Source organism: Chiloscyllium plagiosum, chromosome 9 (assembly GCF_004010195.1).
Source record: "Chiloscyllium plagiosum isolate BGI_BamShark_2017 chromosome 9, ASM401019v2, whole genome shotgun sequence".
Classification (NCBI taxonomy): Eukaryota; Metazoa; Chordata; class Chondrichthyes; order Orectolobiformes; family Hemiscylliidae; genus Chiloscyllium; species Chiloscyllium plagiosum.
This window is the reverse complement of record NC_057718.1, coordinates 29,555,177-29,575,821: the sequence shown is the minus strand read 5'-3', so window position 1 is coordinate 29,575,821 and position 20,645 is coordinate 29,555,177. Positions and strand designations below refer to the sequence as shown.

Below are 20,645 nucleotides of genomic sequence, written 5' to 3'. Positions count from 1 at the left end.
GGAAGGCCCAGCAAATGAATATTTTTTCGGCGACCTTGATTATCGAGGTCGTCAATATGATTTTCCAAGGTCTGGACTCGCTGCTCGAGAGTCCGGACTTGATCCACGGCCGATTGAGCGGTTGTCTCTGAGGTCGCGGCCTTTAGCTCCGCCTCTCCGACTCGGCGTTGAATTTCTTCAATTTCACGGTCGTGCTTCTGCAGCGCGGCCGAGAGCGACTCCCAACGATTTCTGGATTCGACGATAAAGGCATCGATCTTCGAGTCAAGCTTGGAAATCATTTCTGCAAGGCTTGCTACTGTAGGTAAGTCCCCCGGGGCGGCTGTGGACGCCTCTGCTGCAGCTGGAGAGTGTGGGGGAGGGGTTCCTGCTTGCTGAGAGCTGCGGGCTCCCTTCCCTTTAGTCATTTTAACTTAGGATAAAGTTGCTTAAATGTAATGTTACACAACTAATTGAGTTACTAAACTATTAAAAATGATTTATAAATGATTTGGTGAGCTTGGTAGGGGGTAGGTGACCCACTGTGCTCAAGTCTTGGGAGGAGCACTATAGACTCAATCTTACTGGGTCGCCGCCATCTTGGATCCCCCCAGGTGTCCATTGTTAATCTGACATTAGCTCACTTGTTTCTAGTGAGGGATCAAATGTGAATCTCTCGGTGCAACAGGAATTGCCATCATTCTTTGGAGTAATGATTGTATGATTTTTAATTGCTCAACTTAAGCCAGCTAACACAAGTTCATATTTGTTGCTTGATTGTTCATCTCCATTGTTGCTTGTGTGCCCTCAATTTACTGTTCCAGTTTATCAGTGAGTTAAGAGAATCTCTGTAACAAGAACATGTTTGTCAATATTAAAGGTGACTTGTGTAAGAGTGTGCAACTGTTTCAATCAATTTATTATTTTTAGTTTTTGCAGATATCTGAACAGCAATGTGCACTTGTGTGCTGTAGCCACAGAGCAGAAGGCACCTCCTAAAGATGAGGGGATCACAGCAGTTCGAGCTAAACAATCCATGCAGTTTGACTGGGCCTTGAACAAGTTGGACTCATCTGTACGGAGAACAGGTCGCATCACAAAAACCTTGTTGTTGAAGATTTTTCATGACGTTTGTCGAACAGGTTTGTCATTTGTTATATTTGGAGCACTTTTTAAAAATTGGTTTCTAATTGATCAAAATTTGTATTATATTTACACAACGCTTTATTACCTGTTTGTCATTATTGAAATATGAACTTTGAGATAATTTTGAAAAAAATGTATAAAATATTTTGCTTTTCCCCTCTGAATATTTTAAGGCTTACATGATAATCCCCAATTGCTGTTTAATACATAGTTTTCTCTGCTAATTCTGTTATTTTTGTCTTGATATTGAGCTGTAATTTACATACTTGGATGAGTCCCATGTGGGCTATGAGTAGTTTCAAAAGCTGATTAAATGCATTGACCTAAATACAATCGTTTGAATTGAATGCCGCCTTCTAGTGACTAAGTGACTGGGACTTTTGGTTAATTCAGTTGAAAACTGAGTGTGATTCCAATAAATTATGTTCATGGGATATAAGCATTTCTGGTAAGTCCTGAATCTATTGCTCTCCTCTAGCCTTCCTTGAGAAGGTGGTGATGTGTTGTATTTTAATTTGCTGCAATCCAAGTGGTCCAGGTACATCAACAAGCTGCTGATAGGTAAGGAATTCTAGGATTCTGACCAGTAATAGTGGAGGATCAATGGTAAAGTTCCAAGTTGGGGTAGTTCATGGCTTGGAAAGAAACTTATACTGACATTGGTATTCCCACATAAATGTTGTTTCTCCTTTCAGGTAGTAGAGTTTAACAGGTCAAAAAGAGGCCCGTTGGCTCACTGTGCCCACATCTGTCTTCGGGCATCTGCTTATATGTCCCATTTTCCACCATTTGACCTATAGCCTTGTATGATATGGCATTTCCAATTATCATTTAAATACTATTTAAATTTTATGCCTGTATCTCCCCTCAGTCTTCTCTGCTGTAAGCAAAAAAAAAACAATACTGACCTAACTACTCCCTCTTCATAGTTGAAATGTTCCACTTCAGACAACATCATGGTAGACCTCTGCATTCTCGCTAGTGCAGTCGCATCCTTTTAATGTGGCAACAGTTGTGGGTTTGGTAGGTACGATCACAGGAGCATTGATGAATTGTTGCAGTGCACCTTCTAAGGGGGATACACAATACTGCCATGCACTGGTGATGGAGGGTGAATGTTTAAAGTGGTGAATGGAGGGCTAATCACTCTGGCTGCTTTGTCTTGTGTGATGTTGAACTCAATCATGTAGGCAAGAGGAGAGCATTCCACCACACCTCTGACTTGTGTATTGTAGATGTTGGATAGCCTTTGGGAGTGAGCTGAATTACTTGCTGCAGCTTACCCAGCCTTTAACCTGTTAATGTAGCTGTTATATTTATTTGAATGATTTCTGGTTATTCTGTCATTTTCTATCAAAAAAAGGTTACATTTTCTATTGTTGAAGGTGATTATTGTCAGACATTCATGAGTCATGTCATTTATCTGCTCAAGCTGTTTGTTATCCAGGCCTTGCTGCATGAAGTTAAATAACGCTCAGTAGCATTTGTAATCATCAGCAAACATTAAAATGTTTGATCAAATGTGGAGTATCTTTAGTGCAGCAGCTGAAGGTGGTTGGTTTAAGGATAATAGTGTGCATCCCTATCTCTGAGCCATGAGGACTGGGTTCAAGTTGCAACTGTTCCAGGGGTGTGTAAAACCACCTCTGAACAGGTTGATGAATAAATATCTACCCTGGAGAACTTAGGACTGTGATGGTGCAGTTGTCATGTACCATCTTTTGAGCCAGGAGGATTGGATTCAAGACCCACCATAGATGTGTATTAACGTCGCTTAAAAGGTTGATTTGAAAATATTTACACTGCAGAATGTTTGCATCAATACCCATGACTGAGACGATTGATCCTCAACTTCCTAAACCTGCTTTGTGCAAGGACTGATTCCAACCAGTGAAGAATTTTCCCTTTAATTCTCATCAACTTCAGTTTTGCCAAGGCTCTTTAATTACCATCTCCAGTTATAGTCATACAGTGTGGAAACAGACCCTTCAGTCTGACATGTCCATGCTGACCAGATTTCCCAAATTAATCTAGTGCCATTTGCCTGCATTTGGCCCATATCCCTCTAAACCTTTGTAATTCATGCACTTGTCCAAATGTCTTAAATGCTGTAATTGTACCTGCCTCTACTACTTCCACTGGCAGTTCCTTCCACATGCGCACCACCCTCTGGGTGAAAAGGTTGCGTTTCAGGTCCGTTTTACATTTTTCACCTCTCACCTTAAACCTATGCCCTCTCGTTTTCAATTCCCCATTCGAGCAGTCATTCCCATCCCATGTCTGGAATTTAACGTATTTGTCCCTGTTTGGAGAGATACTCTAATGAGGACTGGACCCAAGTGACTGACAGAACCCAAACTGAGTAGCAGTGAGTAGGTCATTGCTAGGAAAGTGACACTTGATAGCATCACTTGGCTAACGATTGATTAGGGCAGTGCATAGTCGGTTTGAATGGATTTGTCCTGCTTCTTGTGGACAGGTCATGGCTATCATTAAGTTCTAGGGCAGTAATCTAATTAAGTCTGGTTTTCTTGAATGCCATAAAAAAAATTGAAATTGTGAAGAATATTTAAAAAAAAACATTTTAAAGAGCAGGGAAATGTTGGTTACTTGTTTAGGAAGACAACTTTGGGGTAATTTCTTGGTATTTCTTTTTCCTGAGATGCTTACACACTCAATGCAACTGCAACACGCCAACCTCTCTGAACAACCAAAATTTTATTAAGCACAGTACAATATATGTTTTGGAGAAACCCTGAACACTCTTCGCGATGCTTGCGAGGTGTGACCAGGGAAGCTCTCCCTGAACAAAGGCAGCGGTCCTTCCTTTATACAATATCTTCATATCATAGTTAGTAATGCCCACAAGACAATCTCCAGTCACATGCTACTCAAGGCCCAATGCAGTGACCACATCGTCTCCAGAAACAATGTAATGCAAATCATCCCTTAATGGCCAGATCTGGTGTGAATTGTATTTTTTTTTAACTACAGGGAGTAGTCAAATTGCAACTGTAATGTTGTTATTGATTTCTGAATAAGGACGGAAATGTAAATAGGCTTTTGAATGGCAAGGAAATAGCCATGTAAATGATTCTGAATAATAGGAGGTGAGAATGTAATTTCTTACAATCTATCTGTAAGTCAGAGGCATCCACCCTAGCCTCGGGATGTTCAATTTCCTGCAGGTCAGCAGAGCAAGCTAACTCTTCAATCTCACACTCTAAGTAGCGGTCTCTGACCACTGTCAAATTCTATCAAGATTCCAAGTTAGTGGAAAACTCTAAGAATGAGGATTGAAATATCTCTTTTGTTTATTTCAATTCATTGGAGGTTGAGTGATAGGAAGAAAAAGGACTTTTGATTTTAAAGAAAGAGGGTCTTGGATTTAAATAGCATCTTTCGTGACCTCAGGACGTCCGAAGGTGCTTCAAACCAATTTTATCCATTTGTGGATGTGGCCCATCTCTAGTTGCCCTTGAGAAGGTTGTATGTTGAATATATTTTGAAGTGTAATTGCTTTTGCCATGCAAAATGCTAACAACTAATTTACACATAGCCTGGTTCTTCAAACAACTGTGATGTGACAACCAGATAATCTGTTCTTTGAGTAATATTTTATGAAGTATAATCCTGCCCAGAACATCGAAGATAGCTACCCTTTGGAAAAGTGTTACTTTGACATCTACATGAGATGTAAATGGGGCCTCATTTTAATGTCTTACCTGACAGTGCAGCAGCCCCTCATTCTGCACTCACTCATCTCTCTAGATTATGTTGCAATCTCTTGGGTGGGTCTTGAACGCACTGCCTCTGAGAGTTTGATCATTGAACCAAGGTTGACACCATATTTATGAGTGGAGTACGAAGACTTAAAATATATTTTTTAACCTGCAGTAAAAATACTGAAAGCACACACAGAACATTTTTTAAAGTGCAAACTGTTGTCTGATGTTTCTTTAAATTGCGAAGATATTGGTTTTCATGTGATAGTCAATGGCAATATAAGCTTGCAAAGCAGGATGAATGAACACATTTGTGATAGCATCTTAGAATGGTTAATGCTATGAATAACAGTCAGACAGCGTGTCAAAGTCCTTTTCTGTGCTGATCGTGATGGAGTAATTACTGATTTTAAAGGCTCCAACTTTAATTTTTCTGATAAGTAAAATTTTGGCATAATTCAAATGTTGATATATTTTATCAACCTGTTCAGCTATGTTATATATACCTCTGGAACAAGTGAGGCTTGCATCCTGGCCTTCTGGCTTAGAGTTGGGTCATTCCCACTTCGTCAGAAGAGACTCTATCAAGTCGAATGTAGTACCCAGGGACGTATGGGCTACTGGAATAGGGTGTGCAAGTGTGGGTCTAGATGGAATTCTCTTTGGAGATTGAGTGAAGACTCGATGGGCCAAATGGTCTCAATCTTCACTGGAGGGATTCTGTGATTCTATGGTCGTATTACAGCTTTTGGAAAAATGAGACTCATGAGCCAAGTATATGATTTAATCTTGAGGCTTCAGATAAATTATGAGGAAAAAAAGCAACTTGAATTTATCTAGTACCAATCTGCCACTCTCCTATTCCAATTAAACCAAGAGGTCAACCCTGGTTCACTGAACAATGCAGGAGGATGTTCCAGGAGCAGTACAAACATACCTAAAAATGAGGGGTCATCCTGATGAAACTACCGCTTAAGGCTATCTGCATACCAAGCAACATAAGCAGCAAGTGATAGATATAAGCAATTGCGCAACCAGTAGATCAGATCAAGGCGCTGTAGACCTGCCACATTCAAGAGTGAATAGCATGGGACAATTAAATTCTGTGGCGGAGGCAGTTGAATTAATAGAGCATGAGAAGACTGCAAGGAATAGAAGTGAGTTGGTCATTTGGATCTTTTGAGTCTGCTGTGTCATTGAAACTGTCAATTGCTGATCTTACACCTTCACGCCATCGTCTTGCTCAATCATCATATTCCTCAGAGTTGGGTCCCGGAAATTAGGTTTACCCGTGACTAGAGTTTTGCCTAGTGGACCCTTAGTTTATTTTTCTGTTTGACCTTTAGAGACAGTTCCATTTGGGAACAGAGAGACGGTGGGTGTCCAGTTTCTAGACTCTGCTGGTGTTCTCTCTTCTTTTACAAAGAAGTAAGAGAATTTTCAGCCATGCCATTCTGCGTTGTTTTTCCTCCTTAGACTCTGCTTACTCCAGCAAAGAGTGACCTTTCTTTGAGGAGGCTGAATCTGGGAGCAGCTAATTGGGCATTGAACCTTTATTGCCTTGTTCCTTCATACTTTGCTTAAGTGCTTCCAGATAAGAGATCATGGTTGACAACTTATTTATGGTATGAGTAAAATGATGCTTTTTGGTTTAATTATTGCTTTGTCTTGCTTGGTGTTCCTGATTGTGAGACTATGAATCAATGGCAGCCCTCTCACTTTGAAAGTCAGTTCATGTTGTACTGCAAGTTCAGCACCCCAATCGTGGCTGGTTAAAAATCAGATTTGCCTACAAACCAGATATATTTCTTTCAGCCCTAAGACTGAAATGAATGGAGAGAAAATTGATTTTTTAAAAATACAATATAAACCAAATGTTTGCTTGTGTAAATTTTATCCTTAGAATGATTGTAACAACCGAACAGTATTTTTACTGCTCTCAATCTGAAGCCTGAAAATTAAACACAGAGAGACTATTTTGTTGATTTTATACAGGTATCCAAGAGGGATTGCTAACAACTGAAACAAAAGATGAACAGCCTCAGGCTAATTCAGAAACCTGAAAGTAAAATGCTGATCTTTATCATCTGTCGACACTCATCTGATCCAGTGGATAATCCAAATTATGGGCAAATCTGACATACGCCATGATCTGTCCCGAGGGTGCAGGATTTTGAACATCAGAACAGTATTTGTCTTTTCTTTGACATCTGTTGAAGATTGATGGAGTCAATGATTATGTTTAGTCACTAAATCCATTGTGATGGAATAGTGTATTCACCATGATGGTGGAAGGCCAACTAGAAGGGGTATGGAGGCCTATGACCAGTGATATGGCGCAAGGATTGGTGCTGCATCCAATGCTTTATGTCATTTATACAAATTATTTGCATGGGAGTATAGGAGGAATGGTTACTAAGTTTGCAGGTGACACCAAAATTAGTGGTGGAGTGGACAGTGAAGGTTATCTCCGCGTACCTGGGACTTTTGAGATGGGCAGATGGACTGAGGAGTGGCAGATGGAGTTTAATTTAGATAAGTGAGATGTATTTTGGTAAGGCAAATCAGGACAGAACTTATACACTAAACGGTAAGGTCCTGGGAGTGATGTTGAACAAAGACCTTGGGGTGCAGGCTCATTGTTCCTTGAAAGTGGAGTCAAAGGTAGACAGGATAATAAAGGTTTGGTATGCTTGAATTTTGGTCAGTGCATTGAGTATAAGAGTTGGGATGTCATGCTGTGACTGTATAGGACATTGATTAGGCCACTTTTGGAATACTGCATTCAATTCTGGTCTCCCTGCTACAGGAAAGATGTTGTGAAACTTGAAAGGGTTTAGAAAAGATGTTGCCTAGGTTGGAGGATTTGTGCTATAGGGAGAAGCTGAATAGGCCGAGGGCTGGCATTAGAAGTGTATAAAATCATGAGCAAGGATACAGTGAATAGCCATGGTCTTTTCCTTTGAGTGGGGAAATCCAGAACTAGAGGGCATAGGTTGAAGGTGAGGATGGAAAGATTTAAAAGGAGTCGAAAGGGCAACATTTTCACGCAAAGGGTGCTAGGTATATGAAATGAGCTGTGAGAGGAAGTGGTAGAAACTGGTTCAATTACAACATTTATAGGGCATCTGGATGGTTTCCTATTCAAAGGTTTGAAGGGATATGGGCCAAATGCTGGCAAGTGGGACTGAATTAATTTTGGATATCTGGTCGGTGTGGATGAGTTGGACCGAAGGGTCTGTTTCCATGCTGTGCAACTCTTTGACTCTATGTATTCACCAAGATGGTGGAAGGCAAACTAGATAGGTCTTAGGAATTGCTCAGTGTGATGAGACTGCTTTCCTTTGAAAGTCAATACCTCAGCTTAAGATTTTTTGGTTACAAAGAATATGAAGCAAAGATAACCTAGTCAGGAGCTGATAAACAATTGATCCCAAATTTGAATTTGAAACTTCTACAGGAAGTTAAAACTGAGGAAAGTTTAAAAAAAAAAGTGACTGTTTGTTTGAAAATTCTGATATTGTAATTGACTAGGGAGATGATTCAGTGACTATTGAATTTAACACTGGGATTCTAGAAAGAGGAAGAACAATGAACATTTGAGATCTGAGAAGGAACAGGTAAGGGAAATACAGATAAGTCAGATACAAAATTAGTTATGAACATTTTTCAATTTTAAAGCATTGAATCAAAGTTAAGTTGAGAGCACTAGCCTTCATGTTCAGATTAGAAGGTCTCCTTCTGGTAGTTGATGTTTTTCCTGTGTCTTTGCAGGATAAATGGGTGGCCAAATGTCTTCCTGAACCCCTCCAATGTCATGGTTCATTTGCTGCAGGAAAGTGAAAAATTATGGCAAGAGTTTAGTTGTACACATTTTCGTAAAGGCAATCAGACCCATGTTCAGTGGTAATAAATGAGAGTTCTCTGTCATTGCTGGAGAGCCAGATTTTATAAAAAGTCATTCAGAGGATGTGTGCTTTGCCAGCTCGGCCAGCTCTTATTGCTGATCTCTAATTGTCCTTGAGAAAGGGAATTGCAGGATTTTGATTCAGTAATAGTGAAGGAACAAAATATATTTCCAAGCCTGGATTGTGAATGGCTCGTAAGGGAACTTGTAGGAGGTGGTGTTCCTCTGTATCCGCTGCCCCTGTCCTTCGAGATAGTAGTGGTCACGGGTTTGGCAGGTGATGGCTCAAGTGTGTGAATTTCTGCTGGAAATTCTTGTAAATGGTACATACTGCTGTTGCTGTGCCTTGGTGGTGGCGTAATAGGAAATGAATGTTAGTAGATGTGCAAATCAAATGGAGTGCTTTGTCAGAGATAGTGTCAAACTTCTTGAGTTCTTGTGTTGTTGGAATGATACTCTACTCTCCAGGCAAGTGGATAGCATTTCAACACGCTCCTGACTTTTACCTTGTCGATGGCGGGAATGTTTTGAGGAGTCAGGAGATGAGTCATTTGCTGCAGGATTTCTAGCCTCTGATCTGCTTGTTTAGCCAGTGTTTGTATGGGCAATCCAGTTCAGCTTCTGGCCCCATAGGTTTTGCAGTATCCAGTGCCTTTACCACAGGGTAATTTAGCATGGCCAATACACCGAAACAGCATGTCTTTGGACTGTGGGGAAAAAACCAGAGGACCTGGAAAAAACCCACGCTGACATGGAGAAAATGTACAAATTCCACACAGATAGTCAAGCAAGGCTGGAATTGAACCTGAGTCGCTGGTGCCATCATGCACCATGCTACCCTGGATAAGACCATAATTACATTGCAATTCAAGATTAGTTTGTTTGTAAGATTGAGAAGTCTGGGCAGTTTTGACAGCTTTAGCTCAACTGTTCAGTGATTCCTACCATCTCAACATTTCGGTGTTTTGAACATTTTGGAGCTTTCTAGGAGTTTTTCATATTTATTAGTTGCCATTTCGTAAGAAACTGACAAAAGTTGTAAACTTTTTAATTCATCCACTTTTTCCCCTGTTATGGTATAGAATCTTTACATGAAACTAACTTCCTTTCTTGGTCATCTTTCTTTGTGGCTGAAAAATGTGTGCGTTTTTTTCACAGTTTCGTTACAGGTAGGTTAATTTGGGATCAATTTTGCGGTTTGAAGTTTCATGTCTGCAATCAGAATTGAATGCATTTTCAAGGTTTTCCCATTTCCCAGCATTAGTGCAAATAGAGCGAATTCTATCAGTATTAAGTTACTAAGCTGTTTTATTTTTGTTCTAAACCAGGCTTTCCTAGTGGCAATCAAGCCTTGCTTCTGCTCCGTAGCTGTGGTTCTCTGCTTCCGGAGATGCAACTCTCAGAAAGAACGGATTTGGCTCACAGAATCTGGGACAAACTGCAAGAACTAGGTATGGTTATGGGGAGAGTTTATTTTCTCTCCAAAAATGAGGCTGAAGGCACTGATGGATAACATAAATAGCTGACGTTTTTTCAGATGCTTATGGTCGATGAGAAATGTTTGAATGCTTGTATATGGCCGACACAGCCTACAAATAAAGATAGTCTGAAACTACATAATTTACAGGAGGTAGTTGACTATAACAGGCTCCACTAATTTTTGAGACCGTGTTGTACAACATTTTATTCAGATAATTGTTAAATGGAAAGCTTCAGTTAACATATTTATTATGCATTTGATCTTTAATTGAGAGAAAAGATGTAGAAGCCATATAGAGAAATATAATACAGAGCAATGTTTAATTTTACTTGTAAATTCCTATTTACAGCTTCCTTATTGCACAAAAATGTTGAGGTTCATTGTATACATGGCATTACTAAACAAAAAAAATTCCCTTTTTAATTTTTTGATTTAAGAATTCAACATCAGCCCAAATTTTGCAGTCAACAGTGAATGAACTGGCTTTACCATTTGTTCGAACTAGATGGATTTTTTTTGTCAGTTTTTGACCTGCAACTTAGGAAAATAGATATTAAACTTTGGTAGCTCTGGTATGTGGGACTCAGGAAATCAACATTTTGGCTCTTCAGGCAATCGGATTGGAAAATCTAAACTGTAGGAAATAAAATAGAGAGGTGAAGAAAGGTTGGATTGTGAGTGTAATATGGGATGGAAAGAATTTTTTCCGTATAAAATATTCTGAAAGATGGAGTCTCCATGTAGATCAAATTAAACTTTCAGTGCCAGTAAGGTGGTTTGATAGTGTGTTTTTACTTATTCTTTGTTAGGATATGAACATTGTCAGGAAGGGCAGAATTTTTGACCCTTGCCTGCTTGTCTTTGAACTGAGTGACCACTGTTTGGCTATTTCAGGAAGCAGTTGAGAATCCTCCACTACAATGAATCTCGTTTCTGTAGACCAGACAGATAACAATGGCAGATTTCCTTCCCTAAGGAACGTTTGTGAGCTGTTGGGTTTTTATCACATCAGATCGTTTCATGGTTAGCATTACTTAGACTACCTTTTAATTGCAGATTTAGTAATTAAATTCAAATTCCACCAACAGCCGTGGGGAATATGAATCTGTGTTTCTAGCGCATTAGCCTGAGCTTATGTTTTACTGGTCTAACGGCATTACCATTATTCCACTGTTACCCCCAAAATTCAGGTACATTATGATATTAAATGTTCTTGTGGTTGTGAATTGGATTTCAGTACCGAATCTCTGAGGTACTGGTATAGTGCTTTTTTTTTAAGAATAGTCAGGAATTGGTCAGCAACATCCAGATTTCCATGTCGTACTGCATATGTGCAGCTGTCAGAAGTTGCTATCCTATTTAGCCAATAGGAAATAAGAGTGCTGTCAGCTTCACCATTGCTTTTCATAAAAAATCCAATTTTTTACATTTTAGACACAATACATCTCTTTTGTGAATTTTCTTAGTGTTTGGCCAGTGAAAATCACAGTCTTGCAGATTTATTCTGCTTTGTAACAGCCAAACATCGTTGTGACATGCTCTATTTTCAATTGTCACAAGTCTGTTCATTATCTCACAAATGTGAAATATTGATGCTGTGAATTTATCCTGTTTTACGGTGTATGCGCAAGTAAGCTAAAAGATTGCTTCCATTTTCTTTCTGTGACGATATCGAAAATGGCAGTAGCTCTAGGCAAGTTACTATATTCATAAACACTTCGAAGTAAATTTGAAAAATCTAGGTGGCAGATAGATTATATAATTCATCTATACTTTGTAAGGCATAGAAGCAAACTTTGTAACCATCCAGGTCGTTTCACCAATTTGAATTGAATAAATCATGTAATTTGTTGACTTGCTTTATGATTTATTAAGCTTCTGAACCAACAAGATGTTTAGTCTCAAACTCTGTTGATAAAATGCTGTCACATGTTACGATCACGTTTATTTTACAATTTCTATAGCTGCTTAACCCTTTGCTTTCATTGACACAATGAACTCAAAGCCAGCTAATCTAAGGGTAGTTTTTTTAAGAAAAGATTTTTAAAAAATCTCATGGAAGTGTTTCTAATACTTCATTAGGACGCAAGTGCAACAGCCAGATAAGCACCCTCAACTGTTGCAATAGACAATTTTGAGATTCCTGCACTATGATGCATGTTAACCTTTCACTTCAAATTTCATGACAGCTTTTGCAGTCTGTGGAACCTGAAGACTTACAGGACAAATGGAAACAATAATAAATGCAATTGTTAACCGAAAAACAGTACGATTGGCTCCGGAATTCTGAAATGAAAACGAAATGCTGAAAATGTTCTGTCTATGCAACATCTGTGTTGAGAGACAAACAGAGTTGATGTTTCAAGTCTGCAACCTTTTTCTCTCTAAACAGGTGCTACTTAGCCTGCTGGGCATTTTCAGCATTTTATGCTTTTATTTTAAGTAAATTTTAACTGTTTTAATGTTCAGAATTAGATCTAACAGTTATATTGTACAAATGATCTATGGTCCCATTTCATAGGACTTAACAAACTCAGTTTAAAGCATCAGTGGACTGTTATTGCTTGGAGCTATGAGAAGCAATGAGCTCAGTTAATTGGAGAGTGAAGTTCTTTTACTTATAAGCATGCCACTTAGTGCAGACGGCTACATCCATTGTAAAACATCCTCTGCACTTGGATCAGAGGCACATACCTTTGATGTTTTTCCACTTCTCATCGAAACAAGCCTGTATCCTTATTAGTAAGATTGCCAGTTGGAACTGAATTAAAAACAGTTTTATAGTATGTATGTATGCATGCCCACTCAATTGATAGCATAAGTATGTGACCTTCCTAGCTGATTGACGATTTTCATATCATTTGGGCTAAATTTAATCCAGAATTAGTGGTTTTACTATCCAAGTTATGCCAATCGAATAATGTCCAGCAGCTAAGAGTTCAAATGTGCTGATCTTCTACTGATCAATTATCTATGATATCCAGGTGCTGCATATGATGTGAGCCATTATAATGCGTTGTTGAAAGTCTACCTTCAGAATGAGCATAAGTTTTCACCAACTGATTTTTTGGCAAAAATGGAATCTGCAAATGTGCAACCCAATCGAGTAAGTTATTTACCTGTTTACCACCGAGTTTCAAAGTTCATTGTCTCTCTATTTACCTTTAGCATATTGCTGAAAATTGTGTGTTGAAATGTGCAGTTTAATATCGTATTTTATCACGTACTGCTGTTTTCGGTTTGAAAGGGGTTTGGAGAGTCCTCGCTGTCAACTTTCGCAGGTTAAAATGATGCCAAACCTGTTATTTTGTAGTTTTTTGGATCGTTATATAGTTTGGCATTAGACCAAATCTATTTTATGCATTTTTTTTGATATTTTGACTTGATTTTGCAGCTGGAATTGCATATAAATTTTCAAGTTGTTTAATATTTGTCTAGAAGTTGAAGATAAACTGAAGTATTTTTATTATATAAAGTATATGAAGCAAATCCTTGAATGTCCTTTTTTTCCTCTCAACATCCAGGTTACTTTCCAGAGACTAATAACAGCGTATTGTAATGAAGGAGATATTGAGGGTGCAAGGTATTGTTTCTAAAAGATTATTCATGTCCTGTAATTAGTGTGACTACAGAATGCACGTTATCAGAGAATGGCTACAGCACAGAAGGAGGCCATGCAGCTGAACCTGTCTTCACTGGTTCTCCAAATGAGTGAATTATTTATCTATTGTGAGGCATCTTTTCAAAAGCCTTTTTAAAAATCCACATAAATCACATCTATTGCATGACCATCATTTCACAAAAAGGCAATTGGTTTGGTCAACCAAGATTTCCCCTTGCTAACTATTCATTTGTTGCATTTTTCTTCTGTAGATAGATTTGGAGGGATATGAGCCGGGTGCTGGCAGGTTGGACTAGATTGGGTTGGGATATCTGGTCGGCATTGACGGGTTGGACTGAAGGGTCTGTTTCCATGCTGTACATCTCTATGACTCTATGTTGTTCTGTTCTTTCTGTTAGTAAGGATTCCATTACTTTTCCTACCTCGAATGTTAAGCAGATTGGTCTGGGCATGTTGTACTGTCCTTCCTGAAATAAACATTGCATTAGCTTTCTGTTAGTCCTCTGACACTACACCTTTTTCAAATGCATTATCAACAATGTATTGTAATGCCTCTTAGAATTTCTCTGGACTATTTTGTAATCCATGCATTTGGACAAGTGCAGATTCATTAAAGAAAGCTAGAATTAATTTGTTTAAGGTTATTTATGCTAAATGAGTTGGATTGTGTTCTTTAAGCTAACAAAAAATAGTTGAGAAGAGTAATGTGGTTGATGTTGTGGGCATGGATTTACAAAAGGCATTTTGGTAAAGTGCCACATAATCGACTTGTCAGCAAATGTTGAAGTCTTACTTTCGATAAAATCTTTTGTGTAAGACTGATAGCAAAGGTAAAAGCCCATTGCTTCCAAGGAAATTTGGCAAAATTGGATCCACAATTGGCTGAGTGGCAAGAAGCAGAGGGTGATGATTTGAGAGGGAATTTTCTTATTGGAAGTCTATATCCATTGGGGTCCCACAGGGGTCATTGTTGGGGCCCTTGCTGGTTGTGGTTTATATAAACAATTTTAGACTTGAATATAGGAGGGTAAGTTCACAGATGAAACAGTTTACCACTGCACCAGTTTTTGTGAGAAAAATAGTCTTAGATTGCGATAAGTTATAGACTGGCTGGTCAGATGCTGATCAGTGGTAAATGAGATGTTGCAAGGGAATAAGTGAATGGTCAGACTCGGAGAAGCATTGAGAATCAGAGGTGTATATGTATACCAGTTCTTTAAGGTATCAGGATAGGTGGATAACATGATTAAGAAGGCATGTGGTAACCTTGCCTTTATTACTTGAGGCATCAAGTTTAAAATCAGGGAGGTTATGTTGGAACTGTATAGAAACATTAGTTAGGTGACAACGAGAGTATATTTTACAGGTTCTGAAATCCACATTGTAGGGAGGATATGATTCCACTGGAGAGGGTGCCTTGGCTGGAGCATTTTAGTTATGAAGAAACTTGAATAGATTGGGAATTTTTTTTCCTTACAGTAGAGGAGATTGAGAGGCAACATGATTGAGATGTGCAAAATTGAGGGGCATAAATAGGGTCGACAGGAAAAAAACCTTTTTTCTTTGTGGGAGGAATCAATGATCATGGGGAATAGATTTAAACTAAGAACCAGAAGGTTTAGAAGAGTTGTGAGCAAACATTTTTTACCCAGAAGGTGTTGGAAATCTGGAACTCACTGTCTGTTGAGGCAGGAGCCCTCATAACGTTTAAGATGTATTTTGATATACATTTGTGAAACCAAAGCATATATGGGGCAAATTCTAATCAAGAAAGCTAATGCAGTGCTTGCCTTTATATTTAAAGGACTGGAGCACCAAGATGTACAAGTTATGCTGCAGTTGCTTAAAAAAAGCCCTGGTTAGAGCCCATTTGAAGTACTGTGAGCAGATCGAGGCATCACACCTAAGGAAGGATTTGAGCTTTGGTGGCAGTACAACATCGGTTTACAGGGTTTATGAGGAGAGATTATATAAATTAGGCCTGTTTTCACTTGAATTTAGATGGGTGATCTGTTTGAAGTCTTCAAAGTATTGACAGGAAAAGAGTGGGTAGCTCAAGATAAACTCTTTCACCTAGTTGGGGATCCTAGAACTAAGGAGCAGAGACTGAGAATTGTGGTCAAACCATTCAGGAGAGATATTAGGAATCATTTCTATACACAAGAGCTGGTAAATGGTTGGGACTGTTTTCCACAAACGGCAGTAGATACAGATCAATTGTTAACTTCAAATCTGAGCTGGCCTTTTTTTTTCAGCAAAGCTTTTTAAGGAAATGGTCCAAAAACAGGTATATGAGATTAGGCCATAAATCAGCCATTATCTCATTGACTAGTGGAACAGGCTGGGGTGTCAGAATAGCCTCCTCCTGTTCTTAAAAGGCTGTGGGCAAAGTGGTAGAAAATGGGATGAGAATCGTTAAATGGTTGCTATAACTAGATTTAAGAATGTGGAGGAGCTGGGGTGGACAAAGTTTAAAAAAAATCTCACAACACCAGGTTTATTTAGAAGCACTAGCTTTTGGAGCGCTGCCCTTTCATTAGGTAGCTGTGAAACAGGATCGTAAGACACAATTTATAGCAAAAGATTACAGTGTCATGCAACTAAAATGATGTTTTGAACAAATTTAGATTGCTGTTAAATCTTTCATCTTTTTGGTTCATTAATATGTAAATCCCAGAATTTCTTTCAAGTCACATTCTTGAGATAACTTAAGGTTTTATTAAAAAAGATGACAGGCGGCATTGTGGCTCAGTGGTTAGCACTGCTGCCTCAGGGACCCAGGTTCGATCCCAGCCTCTGGCGACTGTCTGTGTGGAGTTTGCACGTTCTGCCTGTGTCTGCGTGGGTTTTCTCCGGGTGCACCAGTTTCCTTCCACAGTCCAAAGGTGTGCAGGTCGGGACAATTAGCCATTATAAATTGCCCATAGTGTTATGTGCAGTAGTCAGAAGGAAATGGGTCTGGGTGGGTTACTCTTCGGAGGGTCGGTGTGGACTTGGGCCAAAGGGCCTGTTTCCACACTGTAGGGAATCTAATCTAATCTGCAGAGAATCTAATCTAATCTAATCTAATCTAATCTAATTTAATGCATTGTCTGAGCTGGCATTTCATCTTTAAATTGTTTAATTTTATTGAACAGTACAAAATACAGTTGACAATAAACAGAAAACAGCTGTTCACAAAAAAAAGCACTATATACAGGGGAAAGGGCAGCAAAGCTGAACCTCTTTGTTCAACCAGTTTTCAGGGAGGTGAGGACAAACCTCAAAACCCCCTTCTATTTATCACAACGACAACAGTAGCAAACACAGATATGACAGTGCATACAGCACAGACCCAATATAGCTGTAAAAAAGACAGCTGACACCCATCCACACCACGGACTGATCAGACCATCTTTGGCTAGCCTTCCTGCAGGACAGTCGTCGGCATTCCGGTCTCTGGCCACCCTACATGCTGACCGAACCTCCCCAGGCCTGCTTTCGACCAGGCTGGTCATCGACCACCCAGCTCCCAGTCACTCAGCGTACTGACCAGACTAGCCCGATAGTCTAGTTGTTGGCCATCCAGTCTCCGGCTGCCCTGCGTACTGACTGACTGACTGTCCCCAGCCCACTTCCTTCTGGGATGGACGTTGGCCAGGGCACCTAGTCACCCCGCTTACTAACCAAACCACCCCCGACCTGCCTTCCTGCTTTTGGCCTTCTAGCGCCTGGCTGCCCCGTGTATTCACTGACCCTTTCTCTAGGCCAGTGTTTCTGCAGACCGGCCATTAGTTGTCTGGCTCCCAACCTCCCTGCGTACTGACCGGTCCACCCCCCCGTCAGCCTTCCTACGGGCTGCCATCAGCCTCTGCACATATTGACCAGCCTGACCTATATTGGCTTTCCTGTGTAAACGCTATCAGTTGCCTGGCCCCACCCACTCCACGTACTGACAGGCTCCTCCTGGCCCGCTTTGATCTTTTTTTTTATTTAGGTGACACAATTTAGATAATAATCAAACAATGATTGCAGTAGTTGCCAGGCAATGACTTCCCAAGCTGAGCAGAAGTTGAATAGGTATGTGGTCATGATTTGAAGAGAATAAAGTGGTAACAGTTTGGATATGCTGCCAGTATTAAATTTAAACATGAGATTTTAAAGCATTTTTAACATTTAGTTTGAAAATTTGCGTGAAACACCATTGTTTTCACTTCTATTTATCACTTGAATTATATGTGGCATTTAGAAACGAGAAAGAACAGCAATGACAAAATACTTGATGAATGTTTGTATGTGCATGCGTGCATATGCATTTATTAAATAATATGTATTCATTTTATAGTATTTATGTTGAATGGATCTATTGTCAGTGGAAATAGTTAGATGCAAAGTTTGGGCATTTAACTCTTGAGCACATTTGCGATCTTTTAATTTTTTTTGTTAGAGCCTAAAGTTAAGTATTGTTAACATTTTATTGATGAATTCATACTGTTGTCTTTTAGTAAAATCCTCGGTTTCATGAAAAGTAAGGACTTACCAATTACAGAAGTGGTGTTTAATTCCCTGGTGACAGGACATGCACGGGCTGGGTAAGTAATGTGCTGCAGTGAAGTTTTCAAAGGTATATTGCTTAATATGAACATGTGTATGTTTAATGTTTTGGATGGTGTGCTCTTTTTCTGTAACTCTTTGTAAATTTTGACGGTATTAGGCAAGAACTTTTGAAAGCTGATTGGGGGCAGATGTTCGCAAGTAAAGGGACTTTTGGAAAATGGGAAGCCTTCAGAAATGAGATAACGAGAATCCAGAGAAAGTATATTCCTGTTAGAGTGAAAGGAAAGGCTGGTAGGTAGAGGGAATGCTGGATGACGAAAGAAATTGAGGGTTTGGTTCAGGTATAGACAGGATAGATCAAGTGAATCCTTAGAAGAGTATAAAGGCAGTAGGAGTATACTGAAGCGGAAATCAGGAGGGCAAAAAGAGGACATGAGGTAGCTTTGGTAAATAGAATTAAGGAGAATCCAAAGGGTTTTTACAAATACATTGAGGACAAAAGGGTAACTAGGTAGAGAATAGGGCCCCTCAAAGATCAGCAAGGCGGCCTTTGTGTGGAGCCGCAGGAGATGGGGGAGATACTAAACGAGTATTTTGCATCAGTATTTACTGTGGAAAAGCACATGGAAGATATAGACTGTAGGGAAATAGATGGTGACATCTTGCAAAATGTCCATACTACAGAGGAGGAAGTGCTGGATGTCTTGAAACGGGTAAAGGTGAATAAATCCCCAGGACCTGATCAGGTGTACCCGCCAACTCTGTGGGAAGCTAGAGAAGTGATTGCTGGGCCTCTTGCTGAGATATTTGTATCATCAGGTGAGGTGCCGGAAGACTGGAGGTTGGCTAACATGGTGCCACTGTTTAAGAAGAGTGTTAAGGACAAGCCAGTGAACTATAGACCAGTGAGCCTGATGTTGGTGGTGGGCACGTTTTTGGAGGGAATCCTGAGGGACAGGATGTACATGTATTTGGAAAGGCAAGGACTGATTAGGGATAGTCAACATGGTTTTGTGTGTGGGAAATCATGTCTCACAAACCTGATTGAGTTTTTTAAAGAAGTAACAAAGAGATTGATGAGGGCAGAGCGATAGATGTGATCTACATGGACTTCAGTAAGGCGTTCGACAAGGTTCCCCATGGGAGACTGATTAGCAAGGTTAGATCTCATGGAATACAGGGAGAACTAGCCATTTGGATACAGAACTGGCTCAAAGGTAGAAGACAGAGGGTGGTGGTGGAGGGTTGTTTTTCAGACTGGAGGCCTGTGACCAGTGGAGTGCCACAAGGATCGGTGCTGGGTCCTCTACTTTTTGACATTTACATAAATGATTTGGATGCGAGCATAAGAGGTACAGGTAGTCAGTTTGCAGATGACACCAAAATTGGAGGTGTAGTGGACAGTGAAGAGGGTTACCAGACTACAACAGGATCTGGACCAGGTTGGCCAATGGGCAGAGAAGTGGCAGGTGGGGTTTAATTCAGATAAATGCGAGGTGCTGCATTTTGGGAAAGCAAGTTTTAGCAGGACTTATACACTTAATGGTAAGGTCCTGGGAGTGTTGCTGAACAAAGAGGCCTCAGAGTGCAGGTTCATAGCTCCTTGAAAGTGGAGTTACAGATAGATAGGATAGTGAAGAAGATGTTTGGTATGCTTTCCTTTATTGGTCAGAGTATTGAGTACAGGAGTTGGGAGGTCATGTTGCGGCTGTACAGGACATTGGTTAGGCCACTGTTGGAATACTGCGTGCAATTCTGGTCTCCTTCCTATCAGAAAGATGTGAAACTTGAGAGAAAAGATTTACAATGATGTTGCCAGGGTTGGAGGATTTGAGCTATCGGGAGAGACTGAACAGGCTGGGGCTGTTTTCCCTGGAGCTTTCGAATGCTGAGGGGTGACCGTATAGAGGTTTACAAAATTATGAGGGGCATGGATAGGGTAAATAGACAAAGTCTTTTCCCTGGGGTCAGAGAGTCCAGAATTAGAGGGCATAGGTTTAGGGTGAGAGGGGAAAGATATAAAAGAGACCTAAGGGGCAACCTTTTCATACAGAGGGTGGTATATGTATGGATTGAGCTGCCAGAGGATATGGTGGAGGCTAGTACAATTGTAACATTTAAAAGGCGTTTTTGATGGCTATATGAATAAGAAGGGTTGGAGGGATATGCGCTGGGTGGTGGCAGGTGGGACAAGTTTGGGTTGGGATATCTGGACGGGTTGGACCGAATGGTCTGTTTTCATGCTGTACA

The 20,645-nt window shown here is 40.0% G+C and overlaps 1 protein-coding gene across 1 annotated transcript in view; it reads left to right on the top strand.

Moving 5' to 3' along the window:
• The window catches only part of lrpprc (leucine-rich pentatricopeptide repeat containing), a 143,150-nt gene that overhangs the window by 11,056 nt on the left and 111,449 nt on the right, over nt 1-20,645 (top strand). The window contains exons 2-6 of the mRNA XM_043695628.1: nt 910-1,121; nt 10,086-10,208; nt 13,222-13,343; nt 13,762-13,820; nt 18,344-18,430. Coding sequence (XP_043551563.1) covers nt 910-1,121; nt 10,086-10,208; nt 13,222-13,343; nt 13,762-13,820; nt 18,344-18,430 — 603 coding nt within the window. The remainder of the gene's footprint in view (nt 1-909; nt 1,122-10,085; nt 10,209-13,221; nt 13,344-13,761; nt 13,821-18,343; nt 18,431-20,645) is intronic.